This window comes from Diadema setosum, chromosome 19 (assembly GCF_964275005.1).
Source record: "Diadema setosum chromosome 19, eeDiaSeto1, whole genome shotgun sequence".
Classification (NCBI taxonomy): Eukaryota; Metazoa; Echinodermata; class Echinoidea; order Diadematoida; family Diadematidae; genus Diadema; species Diadema setosum.
Genome location: NC_092703.1, coordinates 26,975,273 through 26,995,046, shown reverse-complemented (window position 1 = coordinate 26,995,046; position 19,774 = coordinate 26,975,273). Strand labels below are relative to the sequence as shown.

Below are 19,774 nucleotides of genomic sequence, written 5' to 3'. Positions count from 1 at the left end.
CGCCTTACTTGGCCTGTGATTGGGTGTTAACAAATGAAAAAATAAGGCGGGTCAGACTCAGACTCGGCTCTCAGGTTCGACCCGCGAGCCAGGGTTAGTGACTGTTAATGCGGTAAATAAAGGCAGTAGCAACAAAGATAAGCCATTCCAAGTGTCGATCCTACTCAATTCCAGTTTGATGGTTTTACGTCTTAACATCTAGTTATGATTTCACTGTGAGACTATTAAATCAATTAGGCCCTTGCAACAGATTTTAGCGATGAACAATCGGTATTGTTTAACCCAAAGTTTATGCCAATTTAACATTGTTCTTCCATATATTCAGAGAAATTAACCACTGTTCCGGGTACGGTTTGTTCGGTGCCAGGCAAAAATGTCACGTTTACAATGTCAGATGTAAAAATGTCAGCGATATTATATGTCAGAGGTAACAAGGAAACGTAGAAATTACGCGGTGCGTAATATATGTCCCCGCCAGAAGTAGCATTTTGTAGCAAAATTTACAATATAGGTAAAAAATCAAGGTCAAAGAAGTCAAAGAAGTCAAAGAAGTCAAAGGTCAAAATTTTGTGTAGAAGTTTTGAAGCCCTCACCTCTGCTTCAGAGTACCGTGAGAAGGGGTTTTGTTTTTGTTCCCGACATAAGTCTGGGGCAATATGAATATGCAAAAAAAATCACATGTCACTAGACATCAGAGTCCAGTCTCACTTCCTGCGCATTTTTGTGTTAGTGCAATTAGTAGTTTTCTCTAAATCTGCCTTCAAAAATAGAGTCCTTCACATAAAAAGACTGGAAGCTGCAACTATCGGCTGAGAATATCGCCTCAATGCGCATGTGCTCTACGAGTTTTTTCCTGAGCAAATGTACGTCAGCGATCAGCTGTTTCTTGTTTTACTACACTGCATGTAGGCGCGTTAACAGCAGAAGGTTTTGTAGGTAGGTTTTGCGTGATTTGTCTAGTCTAGATCATACATGAGAGGAAAATAATTATGTACAATTTCATTTTCAACACTGAAACTCAACATATGTAGCACAGTAAGAGTTGAAGATTCCTTGAATCAGGTAATCTACCAAATTTATGTAAATTAAATCTTTCATAGAGCAATCTCGGTGTCTGTTTCACACGAGTGAAGCAGTGAATTCGCGACACAATCTCACATAGTCACTCGTAGATCTATCTACAGTTGTAGCTTGGTTCGAACAAAACAAAACTGATGCGCTGCAGCAGTGAGTTATAGTGGCAACAAACCTCCATATTTCAACAGTATCCTCATTTATTTCTTAATAACTAATCGTATCGGTATCTAGGTCTTTGTCATTTTGGAGGCCCAATTTCGGCTTTAGTAAGTGCATATTTTACTCCCCACAAGGAATAGAGTGAAAATAACCTTACACAAACTGCCATTCATAGAAATACGCTATGAACGCTCAACGGTTCGTGAAATATGACGTTGCCTTCGATTTTTTCCCAACATAACAGTTCGACATAAGATTATAAAAAGATATTTGGAGGAGACTTTTGATGTACTCTGATATTTCATACATCAAAGTTTCGATCTTGCGCAATGATGAAAAATATGGAAAATACTGAAACATTATCACACTAAAAAAGGAAAAAAGAGGCACCTCATTTTCCTGATTTTTTACATATTAAAACAAGATTTACTACAAATGACAGTACATGTAATTACGTGTTAGAGCAACTCTCATTCTTCACTTTGAAGTTTATATCATTTCATTTGGTGGTTTCTAAGACGAGATATTACAGTTTTGCAGAGACTCTCCCGTAGCGGTTTCATGCAAACAAATTGTTCATTTTATGCAAATTAGGCAGGGCTGAGTGAAAGCTTTCAGGCGGCTAATTGAGGTTGAGCGCCGCGACTGAAAAAGACAACGATGAAGATAAACAAGAAGGAGGAGGAAGTGAAGATGAGAAACAGAAGAAAAATGAGAAATGAAGAGGAAAAGAAGAGAAATTAAGGAGAATGATGAAGATTAAAGAAGAAGGGGGAGGCCCTAGGAGATGAAGTATATAGTAGAAGAAGAAGAAGAAGAAGAAGAAGAAAATGAAGAAGAATGACTGATTACAAATTAAATTATTTAACAAACTTACATTATCTAACGGCTTAGAAACTATTGAAAACCCACAAAACTACATAAATGTTCAGACCTACTTTCCTTCAAGTTCAAGTACCTTCCGTAATGGTGTCTTCTTGGTGACTAAGCAGAGTGCACATGGCTGTTTTTCCCATTTCCATGGTAATTTGTCAAAAAAATTTGAATATTCCATATATCTTTTTCCCCTTCATTCCCTTAGATACAGTGTATATAGACTTGATTGATATATCCATATTCATAATATAGTGTGTATCATATTTCATCAGACACCAATGTACAGTGTAACTAGTTGGCTACATTTTGCCACACTATTGTACATCAGCATGTTATGACATTTTCTATGCATCCTGTTTGACCCCCCCCCCTTTTCACTATTAACTTTTCACTTTAATCCCCCTCCCATACCTCATTGTCCTCCTGCTAATGACACCCTACCATCCTTTTGTTTTCATTGTTCTGTGTCCTTACCCCTCTCTGATAGTACATGTTTTGTTGTTACATGTCTCTAATCTGTAGTCCATATAAGTGTCTGTTTATTTTTCATGTTTGTCATTTTGCCTCCGACGAAGATTCTGCTACATGTAGGATTGAAAGCTCAGGCCCATTTTTGACTTTCAATTTCATTACAAGTCATATACTGAGTACTGCAGATTTTCTTCTTTCTAATGACATGCAAAAGTGAACATAAATTTCAATTTGAAAACGTTGAACTATTTTTGGATCAGGCCCATCTACACTTCTTATAATTAGAATCTTGTAGTGTTGTTGTTTTTTTTTTTTTCATTTTCAGCATCATAGTGATAATTGATACTTTACACGATGAGCGTCTGGCCTGATTTCTGAATAAAATCTCCATCGTTACACTGAGGGGTTAGCCCAAATGACTATTAGACTAGATCTAGACTAAATGGATATCAAACCAAGTAATATATTTGAGCAAGTGGTCCTGGACTAGACTAGATTTTTTTATATGACAATTGAACTGTAACGATAAGTAGCCTAATTGGTTCTTAGACTGAACGACAATTAAAAATAAGACTAGTCTGAATGGTATTTGGTCAATCTGATAGGTAGACGATATGTTATTAGCCAAAGTGGGTGTAGCCCACATAAATGTTACTAGACCAACAGTTAAGTGGCATGTAGACTACATGAATGTGACTTGTTAGACCATTCGGAAATTAGACGAGTGGAAATTAGCTGAAGTGGAAATTTGCCCAAGTGCATTATAAACCAGGTGGTGTTAGGTCAACTGGGAATTAACTTACTTTTAATAGAATCATATTTAGTCTTAGACTTAACTTAAGACTACCTAGAGTAAGGGAGGGGATCTTCATCACCTTTAGCTTGTTTGATCAATTTTGGGTGAAGAAAATTAAAATGAATTTCAGCTTACTGCACAAATATAATCATCTACTCACACTGACAATTCACACTAAAGAGAGAAAATACAATGACCACTGCTATGGTCAGTAATGACCATCAAAGTCCTTTAAAAAAAGTCCTTGGTAATCGACCACAAGGCTGGGATATTCGCCCGATAGCAGCGACCATGTATAAACCTATGGGAACTTCCGATCGATCGCATTCGATAGTAATCGGAAGCTGGCACATGCGCAGTGAAAACACACACAAAACAGCCAAGGGTTTCGGTGATCGACCTGCACCTTCTCCCTAGTCCAGCGACCTGGGATCTCACAAGAATCCGATAGCTGCCATCATACAGCTATGCTACTGAACATGCGCTGGACAACATTTTGATTTTTGAATCCATCTGAAGAGCGAAAAATATGATGTTTCATCGCAACTACACGCCTTATAACATTGAAGTTAAGAAAGTCACTTTTTCAATGGAAGCGGCTTGTCAAAAGTTTTTGGAGATGAAATGAGGAATTTTAGGCTCGAATTTCAGGTCACAGATGGATTTCAACACATAACCAAGTAATGTAGCAATGTGTGTGTATCTGTGTTGTGCGATGATACCCGGGGGGTGTTTCACAAAGAAACAAGTTTGACTACACTTATGCGTAAATCCTCAAACCCTGCGTAAATCCCAAAGTCCTGCGTAATTTTACGCAGGACTTTAAATCCTGTTTCACAAAGCTCTAGGTCATACATAAGTCCCACCAAGTCCTGCGTAACTTCATGCATAGCCTGAAGCCATGCGTAAAGTCAGACTTAAATTCCAAAATGGGAAGTTCAAAAGCAGTAATCAACTCCTAATATTCATTAATTTCTTCCACTTTATCTTATCCTGAGTGAGATGGCAGTATTCTTAACAAACTAGAGAATCACTAGTCGCTCGGTAGAGGGTCTAGGGCCTACTCCTACACTATTCACTGAACAATGTTCAAATAAAAAATAGTCATACTAAAATAGATCCCTACCTACTGATAGTTTGAACTGTTCAACCAACATTTTAGCTCATACAGAGCTATAGAATCTACATGTAACTGGACTTTGGAAATGAATTGTATTTCTACCAATGTACTTCCTTGCCTGTGTTACCTTCTTACTGTAGCTGCTTATTAATTACTATTAATGCATGCCTAATATAAGGGGATATAAATATCATGCATTCACAACAAATTACACTGAGGAAAACCTAACAAATTAGTTAGACCTATACTTGTTAGAAATTATACCTCTTGTGTACAGGACGGGGCTGTGTCTATCTACACTGACTGGTTAGACTGATAAATTTGTCTCTTGTTCAGTAGCCTAATTGTTAACTGTACAGTCTGTAATACGGTCGACTGTATTTACCGACCGTATACATACAATTAACAAGAGGCTACCGGACAAGAGGCAGATTTATTGGTCTACCTCTACACATGACTGCCAATGAAATTAGCCAAGTTTCCATTTCTGCGGTACCAGTTACATCTTAATGAATGCTCTCTTATTTTTTTTTCCTGGAAGCAAAAAACAAAACAAAATAAAATAAAACACCCCCCCCCCCAGCATTTTGTGTCAGAGGAAACGGTTAGCCATTAATATCTGACAAGTCACCTCTACCTTGCCTGTCGCTATTTAATTTCAGCGACTGGGCTGTGTATAGTTACCTCGCATCAAAGGCTACAATAACGTTACACAGAAAACGTTAGAGGTCTTGTAGTAGTTTCTATGCCTATGGCTATGCTTAATCTTGATTGATGCAGCTCCCAAAGCCAAACACATTCCAAAATGCATAAATTCATAAATATTAACTTCCCAATTCAACTCGGGGCCCAGCAATTGGACTTTAAAATTTGACCAATTGGCAGCCATTTAGCCATGATTTAAAGTTAGTATGGTTCTAACTAGGCCTACATGCAGTCTAGGGCAATCATGCACTTAGTTTTCTTCAAAATCATGAAGATGTGGCACTGCACTGATTAATATTACACAGTGCACAGACTCTACACTTTTTAACAGCGTAGCCATACTATAGAATTTATATGTAACACAGTTCAATGAGTTAGACATTGTGTCATTTATAGTAATGTAACAAATAAAGACAGAATAAACTGACCAGAAAGAATTTATAGTAATGAGCGGACTCTACAATACAAGTACAACAGAGTTCATAATATTCAGTCCCTTGGATGAATCATCTCTTTTGCTCAAATTACATAATTTCAAGGACCTACCTAATGACTTACAGACTAAGCTACACTCACTTCTGTAGTTCAGACCACCCCTCCAGCTACAAATGTAGTTATGGAAAAGAAAACTTCTCTTTGTGTGCAACAAGAGGCTAGCCAGAGTCCTCTTCTACCATGCGTCCACAGTTCATTGTGCAATGTGAATGGTTTGTACAGAATGCAGAGTCACATCAGCGCAGCTGCTGCGCGAGCAACTGCATCCATCCTAACTTTCACACAGTCCAATGTAAACGTGTGGGACTGGATTAAAGAGGCCTCATGCACAAAACATCTCTTATATCGAAATAATCATCAAACAAGCGGTTATTCATGTTATTCATGGGGCTGCTGTGCTGGTCGCAGTTACAGTCTACACTGACTTTCCAGTCTGTCAGACTTCGTCTTACTCATGGACTTTACAGTACTTTTGATATTACTGTGCTTATATAAATTGCCGCTACTTACCTTAGGTTTTAGGGTGGGCTGTTTCTGACTTCGTTTGAAAAGTTGAAGACGATATGATGATCCATTGCATTGGTAGTTCAAAGTGTGCGATGGCATTCATCGCGTCTGCCTCGTATATCGTCGCATGCAAGGCACGCTTGGTACCTACTAAGGTTAATTTCGCGCTATGCATGCGATATGCCCACAGAACTGCCATAGCCATAGGGCTAGGGTTAGCGCTAGGGTTAGGGCTCGCCGCCGTGCGACCCAAGATGGCGCTCGTCTTTGATTTTTGCCCGGTGTGCGCTTTCATTTTATCCTAAAGATTTAAAATGCATCGTTTGAAACAAGAAAACATGTGAGCACGAAATTCCCACCACTATTTTTGAGATTTGGTTCATTCCAATGAATGTTTTTTTTTTTTTTTCAAGAGTTCATGGGATGAATTGACCAAGCTGCGTCGCCAGGAAGCTTAACGGTTAAGGGGACATTTTGACGTCCCCATAATCGATATAGTCCCCATAACGAGGGGATATACTAATTCATGTCCCCGTACCACTACTATTATAAATATATATATATATATATATATTGACAATGATCTTAGGATATCTTACAGATTTTCTTCAAAATATTCCTTGCATCAAATTATTTCCAGCTCTAGTAACCATAGGCTGAAAAAAAATTACTACCGTAACTTACCTGTTTCTTTTTTCTGCTCTGCTCTCTTTCCTTTGGCTTTCTGTGAATATGAATCACATCAATCACATAGTACAGAACTGTATATAATGCACAGGACGGTGTCAAATATAACAATAACCTCTAGGATATTTTTTTACAGATTTTTTGATGATTGAATCTTTGAGCAAAACACAGCAAACTTATCAAATGCTAGTTAAAAGAAGCCTTCACTTCATTTTACAAATTGAAGGAAAGAGCCCCTAATCATTCACGCTTTGTGCTTTGCTATGAAAATTAGTCCAGAGTCAGAGTAGTGACTGCACAAGTGTCCAACAGCTTTTGTTGAATACTGGTATGATTTAGTTGCGTCTGGTGCTCAAAGAAATCACTTAATCACTGGCATTCATGTTCTATTTCACTTCATATTCCCTGGAAAGAATTTTATACCTGCATGTGCCTTTGTCTCACTCCGATGTGACTTCCGCCATTTTACGTAAATCTTTGATGAACATACATACATGTACATGATTTCATACATACAGCAGGGCTCCACACTAACTTTTATTTTTGGTGGCCCAAAGGCAAACGTACGACCTTTTTTGGTGGCCAATCAGGCCACCAACTTCTTCCTTTCTGAAATTTTGGTGGCCCAATGTGCGTTTTTGGTGGCCCCGGGCCACCGGGCCACCATTAGTGTCGAGCCCTGCATACAGCCTTGAAACCTATTAAAGCCATACTCTTGTCTTTACTTCATTTGATGATGTTCACCAACTTCTGTCATTTATCACATTGTTCAGCATCCACTGGAGTACTGCTGCTCTCTTTATTAATCTTTAGTTTGTCATCTCTTCATGCATCTAGGGTGTCTTAGGTTAAAGGCATAATTTACCATTTGCAGGTGAAAGCATTAGTGCTTTAAAATAGTTCTAAAATGTGAGTTAGGGATAGAAACAACCACTGTCAAAATTTGAATCCGTATAATCGATGTTAAGTGTTGTTAAATACACAAAATGTGAACAATAGTTATAATAAAAATGTTTCCAGACTAAACCGTATACAGTTACGGTTTACTGAGAAAAACCCTGATATCTCCTTATATTTTAGGTTTTATTGCAAATATTTCATATGGTAGGATGTTTTATGATACAACAGACCTACACATATGCATGAAATGTGATATCTTGAACATTTTTGAAATCACTGCTCCCAAAGGTAAACTGGACCTTTAACAAGCTATTCATGCACTGGAAAGACTGTTACCTCCTTCATGGCCTTGCGTCTAGCATCTTGCTTCATCCTTGCCAGTTCCGCTTGTGCTTCACGAGCCTCTCTCTTGGCCCTTGCTAGCTGACGCTGAAGATTCTTCTGAGTTTTCAAGTACTCCGACGTCTTTTCCTTGTACTCCTCCACCTGCCAAGCAAATCAAATACACAACAATGCTTTGATGGGAACACAGGTGTATGGAGCTTTCGATTGATTGGTCATGGACAAATATAAGTCCCCCCCCCCCCCCCCACACTGGGTGGAATAACCAATTTGCAATAATCCCTTATTCAAGGATTATTCTTGCCAAGTTTCCTTAAAACTTTGGCCATGCGTTTCCAAGCAGTGGTAATCAGACTGAGTGTATTTTGCACGACCTGGTATTATGCTCCCCTCCTCAACATGTATATGCATAGATGTACCACTCCTTTAGGCAAAAGAGCATGACCCTGAGGCTCCCATAAAAACTTTCATTTTTCGTATCTTTTACATTAGTCGTCACCCAATAAAGAGGGCTCTAGCACATCTGGATCTAGCAAAGAAAATTTCCTAACTAGAAATGTCAGTATGGCAACTGGTATGCCGCCAACATACATCTGCGTAATGCATGGTTCTCCCAATAATTCACATAATTTGAAAAAAAAAATCAAGGTGACATGTTGGCCACAAATTTGTTGAGTGTTGAATTTCCTTAAACTAAGTTTTATTTGGATTGCTGGCTAAATTTTTTATGAGAGGAAGTCAAGTGACATTTGAACATTTTCCCTTAAAGACATAATTTACCATTTGCAGAAGAAACAAAAACCCATTATTAGTGATTTCAAATAGTTCTAAAATGAGAGTTAGGAACAGAAACAACCACTGCAAAAAATCTGAATCCATATAATTGAGGTTAAGTATTGGTAAATACACACGTGAATGTTTCCAAACTATTAAAACTATATCTAGAGTTATGGTTTAATGAGAAAATACTACAATGTATTTCTTTTTATTCTAGGCTTTATTGCAATATATATATACAGTCAGACCATTATGTTATGTTACTCCCGCACGCACTGCGCACGGGGTCGCTTCGTGCGGCTGCGTGCAGGTTCGTGCGATCTCGCACGGGAGCGTATGGCTCCGTGCGCCCCTGTACGCGCCCGTGCGTAGTCGTGCACCTCCGTGCGGATCCATACTCCCTCGCACGCTGTCGCACGGACCCGTGCGGGTCTGGCGCACGGTCCCGTGCGGGTCGGGCGCACGGACCCGTGCGGCTTTTGGGTGCGATTTTGCACGGCCCCGTGCCGCCAGTGCTTGGTTCCCGCAGTGCTTACACGGTACGTGTGTATCAGGTGTATACCGCGTGCGAGTCCATGCGCCATTCCCCGGCCGACAGTTTCAGCGCAAGCGTGAAATGAGACGATTCCCGACAATACGAAAGGCTTGTTACTTGCGCCAAGGAGCTTCAAACCCTTGCTTGCTTATTGCCAGTCAGTCGGCAAGCCGAAAAACCCCGTCTAGAATATCTAAGTTCTCGCACGGGTGACCTCGAGTTGACCCCGCAGATCATGATCACTGAATTACGGTTTCACATGATTTTTCTTTTTTAATTTGACAGGTTAAGGTTAAAACCTGAATGCAATATTGTTTAAATTTTCCAAGAGACATAAAAGGTCATCGACTTCGTGCATGGCTAATTCATTACCGATGTCCCGGAAATAATGGGTTCACATACTCGTCTAAAATTCCCCTAAGAGTCTTCTTTTTCATTGTAGGGCACTAACGAACGCATACCATGTAAAAGGAAAATTATTATCCAGCTATAAGATGATACCTAAGGTGTAACGTGATGATTAGATGGGTCAGCAGCGAGCGCCAGCTGAAATCATAAGGATATCATTCCTTTACTCGGCACGAAATCGCGAAAATATTGTACTGTCCCACATATAGAAATTGACGTGTTCCATGGAGGCCCTTTGTGTGTTATGAGCGACCCCAGCGTAATTGACATGGTCAATTATAAGCGTCTACTAGCTGTGATAATCTGTGTTTGTGTCTGTCGGTGGACATTATGTACAAGTAGCCTATTGCCTCTTGCTTGGCCTCTCTCTCTCTCTCTCTTCTCTCTCTCTCTCTCTCAACAAGTCATGAATTCACTTTACCCATCATGCCTAATCGAACTACGACATGATTGAGGTAACCGCGCCTTTTTATTCTCATAGTCGAAATCAAACTAATTCTTTACATAATTAAAAAAAAATCTTCATATAATTTCTCAAAATACTCAAAAGATGGCCTCAGTCAAAACTTTCTACAAAGATTGCATACGCCAATCTTTACGGCCTAAACAAGTTTTTTTAGAGAGCTATTAGTTCACCCTGTGACGATGACTTCGATTGCGTTTTGAACTTGTACCGAACTACTTTCAACACAACAGTATTACCTTTATAGTTCGATTGATGAACTAGTCTTTTGAATTGATAACCGACATTCGTAATCGTAAGCATACAGTAACAAAATACTGTCAATAACAGTTGGAAAATGCAAATGCTATAATAATAGCGCGAAATACACGAGTAACGATCATCTTCATACATTCTAATTCCCAAGTGATGTCGCTTCGAAAATGACACATGGTTTGACTACTGCTTCAAGCAAAGAAAAGTAAAAGGAATGGGATATACTTCTAATGATAATATCACGCCGTACAAGGCATTCCACTGTATTTGGTAATGTCGGTTACGTTTTTGTGCGCTTTACGTACGGAAAATAAAAGGCAGATTGATGCTATTAAATGCTAACACAACGCATTCAAATGATTTTTCGAAATAGACCGTGTACAATGTAATGTTTTAGTATTCGGTTTGAAACTTTAAATTTGCGAGTCCTTTATAAAGTCATATGGGTTATTACATTATCAATTCAAGCAAAAATTACAGTACTTTAAGGATTCGGATTTGCTCAGAAGATTAACAATGCTATCTTTGGCAATAGTTTGCAACAGAGACAATCCGCTTCAATAGATATACAATATAATTCTGTTTTCATAAATAGAAAGGAAAACGTAAATAAGTCAACTTTATAACTTCAATGAGCTTTCTCACCAACTGAACTTGATTTGATCTGCCGTGCATGATATCGCTGTGTGTTCTATTAATTCTATGATATTTTTTAATTTGATATTGTTTAATTGGCACGCGTGTTTTCTTTTTTTCTATGCAGAATATTTCAGGTAAGTATAATTCATTGAAGCTAATAATGTTTGTACATATGACGTGTTCGTTGTTTTGTATTTTCATTTTTATAATATATCACGTGTCCATTATCTGATTATGACTACGAAAATATGACAACTGTTTAAATGCGGAGTATGTACTGGAACACTAGTGTCTCCCACCAGTATAGACAAACTATTTTCTAGTCGTCTATCCCCACTTGAAATGGAAATGAAATTACACACCAAAAAAAAAAAAAAAAAAAAAAAAAAGAAGAAGAAAGGAAACGAAGTTCAATTTTCAGTAGATTTCAACTGTTTTGTTTAGTGCCTGATACATATAATGGGCAAAATTCTTTAGCGCATAAGCAATCACACAACTTTTGAGAATAAATGTATGTCTTAATGATTGTATCTTATGGAAGAAAACTCGTCTCCTTGCCTGAATTTTAGCTTCTTCTTTTTCAAGCTTGCGGGAAAGAAATAGTTGAACATCAACCGCAATCATAAAGAGAAGCCACATCCTTAAAAACGAACACAGGAGTACTGAGACGCACTACGAAATGCTTCCTTTTGTTGGGGGGGGGGGGTTATTGATTATTCTGAAGGTTCATAGATCACACAATTCATATGGTTCGCTATTAGCTTAGGTTCGTTAAGAAAAAAATAATAAACAGATAAATGCGTTCCTTTTCCCGTGGTTCCTTTACCCGAAAGTAATCAAGCAATCACTTATTTCAGTATAAGATTTGTGAATACAAAACGATACGACGACGGCCTTTAAAGCATTAATTCCGAATATAATTGTAAATATGACTATCGGTCTATACTCAACTTCTCAAATGCAGAAAGATTGCAATTGTAAATGTGGTGTTCTGTAAAAAAAAATAAAATAAAAAAAATAAAAATAGGTTTAAGCTACAAGTTAATGGTTCTTTATATGCTATGGTATCATAAAAGTGACCGAGAATAAGAAGCACTATAAGTTTAAATTAATATGATACAATCATAATTATAAAAAAAAAACAACAACATGAAGCTGTTAGGCCTATACATCAACATTTGCTTCTGATACGTATAGTATAAATTATGTGCAGCTTTGGCAAGCGCGATAAAAGATAATGTGGATGCAACGCCTATAAGGGAAATGTGCCTAATATGGCGGGAATTCAGAATGTTACGGCTGTATACAGCTGCAGCAGAGCAGGCACGAAAGCAGTCGTTGATGCTCTGCAACATTACGACCATGTGCATTATTAGAGGGTTTTTAGTACACGCAAAGAACACGATCTGAAAAGACGACTATCGTTAATTAACTTCATTAACTTCCTCTATTGATGCTGTCTTTTGAATCCCCGCCTACAATGGGTTCTCAGGTTCTATTCACTCTAGTAGTCCATGGGCCAGGCCAGATATTGGTACCATCTGAGGTGGCAATACCTTTTTGGTGTCATTTTGTTTGTCGGGCATAGATATGCCTATCAAGCTATGATAGCATTTCCAAATGAGTAGCTTAGTCATAGTAAATTAATTTTAAACCAATTTGGTCTCGTTGTTATATCCCTCTACTTCTGAATCGAGACCAACCGCTATACAAAGAAGAGTACTGTCTTCTGTATGTTCACAGGTGTTCTGTTGTAAACGCGGTGCGCTTAGTCTTTATTCAAGGCAGCGAAGGGAATATCCAAAGCTTATAAAAGCTTATAAAACAGTGTATATCCCTTTATCTAAAAACAACAACAACAGCAAAGCAATTATTTATCATTTTCCGCTGAAAACGCTACGGTGAAAACGCTAATACCATGCCAATGTCGCTTTATTTCCATTCAAACAATGAAATATTATGCAAAAACAATGTACCGGTACACTACAATACATTATAATTGATAATGTTGTAAATGAACAGAGTGATTTTTGTTTATAATTGATGTATTTGTTGAGAGGGTGGTATAAAAACAGTATAGATAATCCCTTTTATTAGGAACTTTAGATATGATAACGGTACATTGTTCTAGATAAAGGCTAAGCGCATTGCACCGCGTGACAGCTGTGGACATCATAACCCTTTGGATATTCCCTTCGCTGCCTTGAATAAAGACTAAGCGCATCGCGTTTACAACAGAACACCTGTGGACATACAGAAGGCAGTGCTCTTCTTTGTATAGCGGTTAGTTTCGATTCAGAAGTAGAGGGATATGAAAACGAAACCAAATTGGTTAAGAATTCATTTATTATGACTAAGCTACTCATTTGGAAATGCTATCATAGCTTGATAAGCGTATCTATGTCCGACAAACAAAATGACACCAAAAAGGTTTTGCCACCTCGAGTGGTACCAACAACCCATTTTTCGGGTCTTGGCCCATGGACTATAGGTATTGGTACTTGCTAAACGCATCTCCTTTAGTTTCCATTGACAACAATATGGGAGGAGAATGGAAGCGATCAAGGCCCTCGCTAAAAGACGCTTGTTGTAATACGCATTGCGTGCCTTTCTTTCTTTCTTTCTACTGTTTCCTATTGTTTGTGAGTTAAAAACTTGCGGCAACTAAGTCACCGCAGCCGACACACAACGCTTACCGACTCATTCATGCGGCGGCAGCGGCACGGACACAAATTAACGCACTTCAGTTTACATTCGGGCTGCCGTATTGGTTAGAATAGTTAATGATAGACCTGTCCTGCGATTGGGTCATTATCTTACACATCCAAGCTATGCCGTATACCGTAGTGCGTGCGATTGAGCGTAAACGCCGTCGCTCAGCAGGACTGTTGTATTGTTTCGCCTATAGTGAAAGAAACAGGTTGTTAGCTTGAACATAGCCCGAACTTTAAGAGCGATTTTCTCCGTTATTTAGAAAATGGACTGACATCATAAGCGTAGATAATATTCGTTTCTATGATCCATAAGGATGTCCAAATGAGTTGTATTACATATCAGTGTAAAGCTTAGTGTCTGTAGAATTCACATATAGGCATAACTACGATCTCATTTTTTGCGACTTTTGACTCATTCCGACGGAGCGCATCACGTGTGTGGCGCTCCGACAAAATGAGTCATAAGTCGCACGGCGAGTTTTCCCGTAATGAGCCGCAAATGAAGGGGAAGCAGTGCTCGGGTCGAATTTTTTTTATACGGATTTTGATTCCTTGATGTTTTATCTGTTTGTACAGAAAATTTCAGCGTGTAAAAATGAGTACAAGTGTCCCAAATCACAGTTTTTCTGAGACAATTTTTTTGGTTACATTTTTTTCGAACGCTCGCCTTTGCGTTGCGTTTCGCACCTATTGTTCTTGCCCGATTGAGACTCCACCTCCGTTTCTAGGGTGTATGCTAATGAGGCATTGCTCTTGACCCCATTGAAGACAAAACAAAGCATGGTGCGCGCGGCGGTCAAGCGGTGAGGGCTTTAGAATTACGCAATAATAGTGAGCTGACCAAGGCTATCGATTGCATGACCAGCGAGTTTCGTTTGATACATGCCCTCCATTTCATGAAGTGGTGATTGATGTGACGCACAAAATGAAAAAAAAAAACAACCCAAGTTTGACTTTCAGTAGATTTCAACCGTTTTGTATAGTGCCTGATTCATGTAATGGACACAATTCTTTAGCACATAAGCAATCACACAACTTTCGGGAATAGATGTATGTCTTAAGGATTGTATCTCATGGAAGAAAACTCGTCTCCTTGCCTGAATTTTAGCTTCTTCCTGTTCAAGCTTGCGTGAAAGAAATAGTTGAACATCAATCGCAATCATTAAGAGAGGCACATCCTTAAAAAATAAGCACAGGAGTACTGTTTTCTGTATGTTCCGTAGAGCTGTAAAATGCAGCTCTATGGTATGTTCACAGGTATTCTGTTGTAAACGCGGTGCGCTTAGTCTTTATTCTAGACGGCGAAGGGAATATCCAAAGCTTTTGATACAGTGTATATCCTTTTATCTAAAAACAACAACAACAACAACAACCAAAAAAAAAAAAAGATTCCTCTTGAATTTTACCGTATTTTGCAATTATCTATCATTTTCCGGCAAAAACGCTAGTGTGAAAACCCTAACACCACGCCGATGTCGCTTTATTTTCATCCAACAAAAAAGGATAATGCAAAAACAATGGACCGGTACACTACAATGCATTATAATGAATAATATTGTAAATAAACAGAGTGATTTTTGTTTAAAATTGATTTATTTGTTTAGAGGGTAGTATAAAAATAGTATAGATAATCCCTTATATGAGGAACTTTAGATATGATAACGGTACATTGGTCCAGATAAAGACTAAGCGCACCGCGTGACAGCTGTGGACATCATAACCCTTTGGATATTCCCTTCGCTGCCTTGAATAAAGACTAAGCGCATCGCGTTTACAACAGAACACCTGTGGACGTACGGAAGACAGTGCTCTTCTTTTTATAGCGGTTAGTTTCGATTCAGAAGTATAGGGATATAAAAACGAGACCAAATCGGTTAAAAAAAAAAAATCATTTTTTATGACTAAGCTACTCATTTGGAAATGCTATCATAGCTTCATAAGCATATCTCTGCCCGACAAACAAACTGACACCAAAAAGGTTTTGCCACCTCAGGTGGTACCAACAACCCATTTTTCGGGTCTTGGCCCATGGACTATAAATTGAAGTGTGTTCATGCTACATTTGAAGGGATAGCCAATAACGAAGGGAAAACAAACCTGAATGGCCATCTTCAGGAAGCTATTTTTTGTTGGCGATTATGAATTACTTAACTATGAAATTGAAATAAAAACATACAGAAAAACGACTGCAAAATCTTTGCATAATGGGCCATTATTTATAATCAAGTTTCCATTACTTTTCTTTTATGATACATTTCCTTCGATTAGTGCTCCTTTATTCTTTCCCATTACATTTCATCACTTTCCTTTCCAGCTATCCACTTCATTCCCGCCTACAAACGTATACAGATATTTTGCCCGTATATATACAATCTCAAAAGATATTGCCATAACATAGATAGACAAACCTGACCGGATGTAACATTACATTTCGATTGCTAAAGTGTGATCGGATTACCATCCATCAAAAAGAATTTAGAAGACCATCATATTTCTCTCCCCCCCCCCCCACCCTCTTTGATCTCTCTCCCTCTCTTTCCAGTTATCCAATTCTTTGATTGAATAATATCATTAGTGAAGATCACTTCTCGATGATGCTTTGCCTGTATTATATATATATATATATATATATATATATATATATATATATATATATATATTTATTTATATATATATATATATATATATATACAACAATATCTAATATAATTATGTACATTCATCAAACAACATCTAGAAGACCAGCCTATTTTTCTCCCTCTATCTTTCTCTCCCTTTCAATCTTTCTTCTCATCGCATAGATTCCAGTGTTTCGCCTGAAGACCGGAAGACCTCATAAATGTTCTATCAAATATACAAATTCCACAAAACAATAGTCTTTCCGGTTAGTGATGAGTTTTCATCATAATAATATTATAACAAATAACTTCTGTCTTATCACTATGTGAAATCTTATTTCATGTGATTCGTAATGAGCAATACTTCTTGGCAGTAGAGTTTTAAGTCAATTATAACATTGTACATACAATTGGCAGCATTTAACCCCTACTGTTGAATCACAAATGTGCTCGTTGATCTCTTTTATCTATCCCATGGAAACCCTAAGTCATATCTGTAGGCAGACATAGTGGATAATTCCAGAAAGCAAACTTCTTATACAAAAAAAAAAAGAAGAAGAAACTTCTGTGTGGATGGCAGGTACCGCAATAGCATGGATTTTTTCAGATTTAGTTATCATAAGTTGTCAAAGAAAGCAAGAAAGATGCAATGATTTATTTGAATATTGAAAATCCCATCAGGCTCTTGTCAACATTATGAATGGGATAATTGATGAAACAAAACCGAGAAACTAACTCAAATGAAAGATTGGTCTGCGAAACTCAACTTCGATGTTGCTTGAAGTTGTTTTTTTTTTTCCTTTCTCTCATACCTATGAATGACAGTCTGATTATGTCACTTACAGGTCGTTCAAATAATCTACTTGGCCAACAAACCAAATAGAGGATATTCTGTATAACATTCATGCAACGCAAGAGCCGATGGTTATTGCCTTTATGGGGTCCTATATATTCATCATGGTGAAACACAGCCTCACATATGCGAATGTTTTACGCAAGAATACTTTGAATAGACCAGGTGGCCAGAGTATCAGGTTACATTGTACCTCATTGAATAGACAGGATGTTGATATAAAGACATTCCTGGACGCGCTCGTAGAAAAGTCGGGGATTATGAGCATAATAGAGAAGTTCAAAGGCCGATTACAGACGGTCTCTTTTTTTCTGCACCGGTCCATAGAATGCATTTGCCTTCGTAGAAATAGTAAGGCGCTAATTCCTGTAAGAGGCTTAATTAAGGAGTTCGTTCAACCCACCCCGCAGAAAAGGTTTGACCAGACAAGGTGGTAGATGGGACCTCTATGAACATCCCCAGGTAGTATGTGGTTCCAAATTGTGGTGTCAGTAGAATTTTACTGGCCACTTTTCATCATGATTTGTTGGAACAAACGTAAAAGAGTCTGCACACGCCAAGACTATTACACGCACCACTAGCACTGCTACAGGCGCCAGTGCCAATGCTGCGTGTAGTAGTCTCAGCGCGCATATACTTTTTCTTCGATAAACAAGGGTTTTGCCTGCAAACTAACTTTTCACGCCAAGCTGGGTTCGGTGTATTGTAGTTTCTAGCCGTTTTTATTTCGTCTTTATTTCAAGAGTTCAAGCAAGCCGAGTGAGAGCGCATACCCGGTGATTGTGACGACCGAATCGCAATCACTGGGTGTGTGCTCTCATTCCACTTAGCGCAATATATACAGCGGGCTTCTGCATAATACACAAGCTGCAACTCAGAGAAATAAAGACGAAAAAACGGCTGGAAATTAAGACTAGGGTCGGTAAACGCTTGTCGCTATTTGGGGCACTGAAAACGACAAACTCACACAGTTTTTACATTTATTTCATGAAGAATTCATCAAAACTGCATAAAACTTTATATGTACATGTTGCTAGAGATGTCATCCATACAGTGGGATTCATTGTAAGTTATAATATTGTGCATGGTTACCATGGTAACCGGATGCCTAAAGGTGACTGGTAACCCCCAAATGCCTCCTGCTGCTGCAAACATTGGTTTTTTTTTTTTTTTTTGGTTTTTTTAAATCTTATAGATGCAATAAAAGAAACACACAATTTTTTATTGATTTTCGTTAAAAAAGTTTTCCCTGTTGCCATGGCAACAAGTATTATCCAATCAGAATTTAGTTGTCAGTAACTCAAAAACTAAAGCCCATAATTTCAAAAAGCTCAATAAGCATGTCCTTCTGCATAAAGTGTACGACATCAGGTATATGTGAAGAATATTTTGAAGCATTCTCAAGTTACAGCAAAATTTGTAAGCAAAGGCATAATAAACAGCCATTGAAAGAAAGATATCATTTTCAAATAGTAAAATGCATGAAAAAGTAGCATCCGTCGTACTTTCAACACAAATTTGACTTCAAAGCATAGGCAAATGTATATAGTTTTTAATAATGTATGGACACAAATTTCCCTTAAAAATAAGATGAATACAGAAAGCAAAGCCAATATTCTATAGTAGCTCTTTCGAGTATTTACAGAGCGATGGTTATTCAAAACAATCCTGGAAAAGAGCAGAGGAAAGCAATTGATTGTTTATGTTCTTAAAGGAAGTTTATTCAAGAATACCGATAAATTCCTTTCTAAAGAAGGAATATACACGTGCGATGGATTAGCCATCAAAGAATTAAGCGTACCTTTGTGTTCGTTAGCTATTGTAAAAAAAAAAATAAAAATAATAATATATATATATATATATATATATATATAATGAAATGAAATATCATGATATGTAAATTTTATTCAAAGCGTGCAGTAATGAATTAATGCTGAGGAGAGAATGAGGGAAAATCTTGGGCGTCTTTTCCCTTTTTATCCAGACTAATTTTACAGTGTAGAGCTCATCTACAATGAATGATGTGCACGAAAGGCAAAAGAAACAAACCTGTCTAAATTCCAGATATTTTTGGGAGTTACCAATCACCTGTAGGCATCCGGTTACCATGGTAACCATGCACAATTTCATACCTTACAATGTATCCCATTGTATTGCTGACATCTCTAGCAACATGCACATATATAGTTTTAAGGAGTTTCGATGAATCCTTCATGAAATAAATGCAAAAACTGTGATAATTTTGTCATTTTCAGTGCCCCAATAGCAACAAGCGTTACCGACCCTAGTCTTAATTTCTAGCTGTTTTTATTTCGCCTTTATTTCTCTGTGTTACAGCCTGTGTATTGTGCAGAAGCCCGCTGTATTGCGCTAAGCC

The 19,774-nt window shown here is 37.9% G+C and overlaps 1 protein-coding gene across 1 annotated transcript in view; it reads right to left on the bottom strand.

The window, feature by feature from the left end:
* LOC140242389 (uncharacterized) overlaps window positions 1-19,774 on the bottom strand; it is a 200,169-nt gene that overhangs the window by 131,924 nt on the left and 48,471 nt on the right. The window contains exons 5-6 of the mRNA XM_072322125.1: window positions 8,130-8,279; window positions 6,891-6,930 (exon numbers count right to left, since the gene is read on the bottom strand). Coding sequence (XP_072178226.1) covers window positions 6,891-6,930; window positions 8,130-8,279 — 190 coding nt within the window. The remainder of the gene's footprint in view (window positions 1-6,890; window positions 6,931-8,129; window positions 8,280-19,774) is intronic.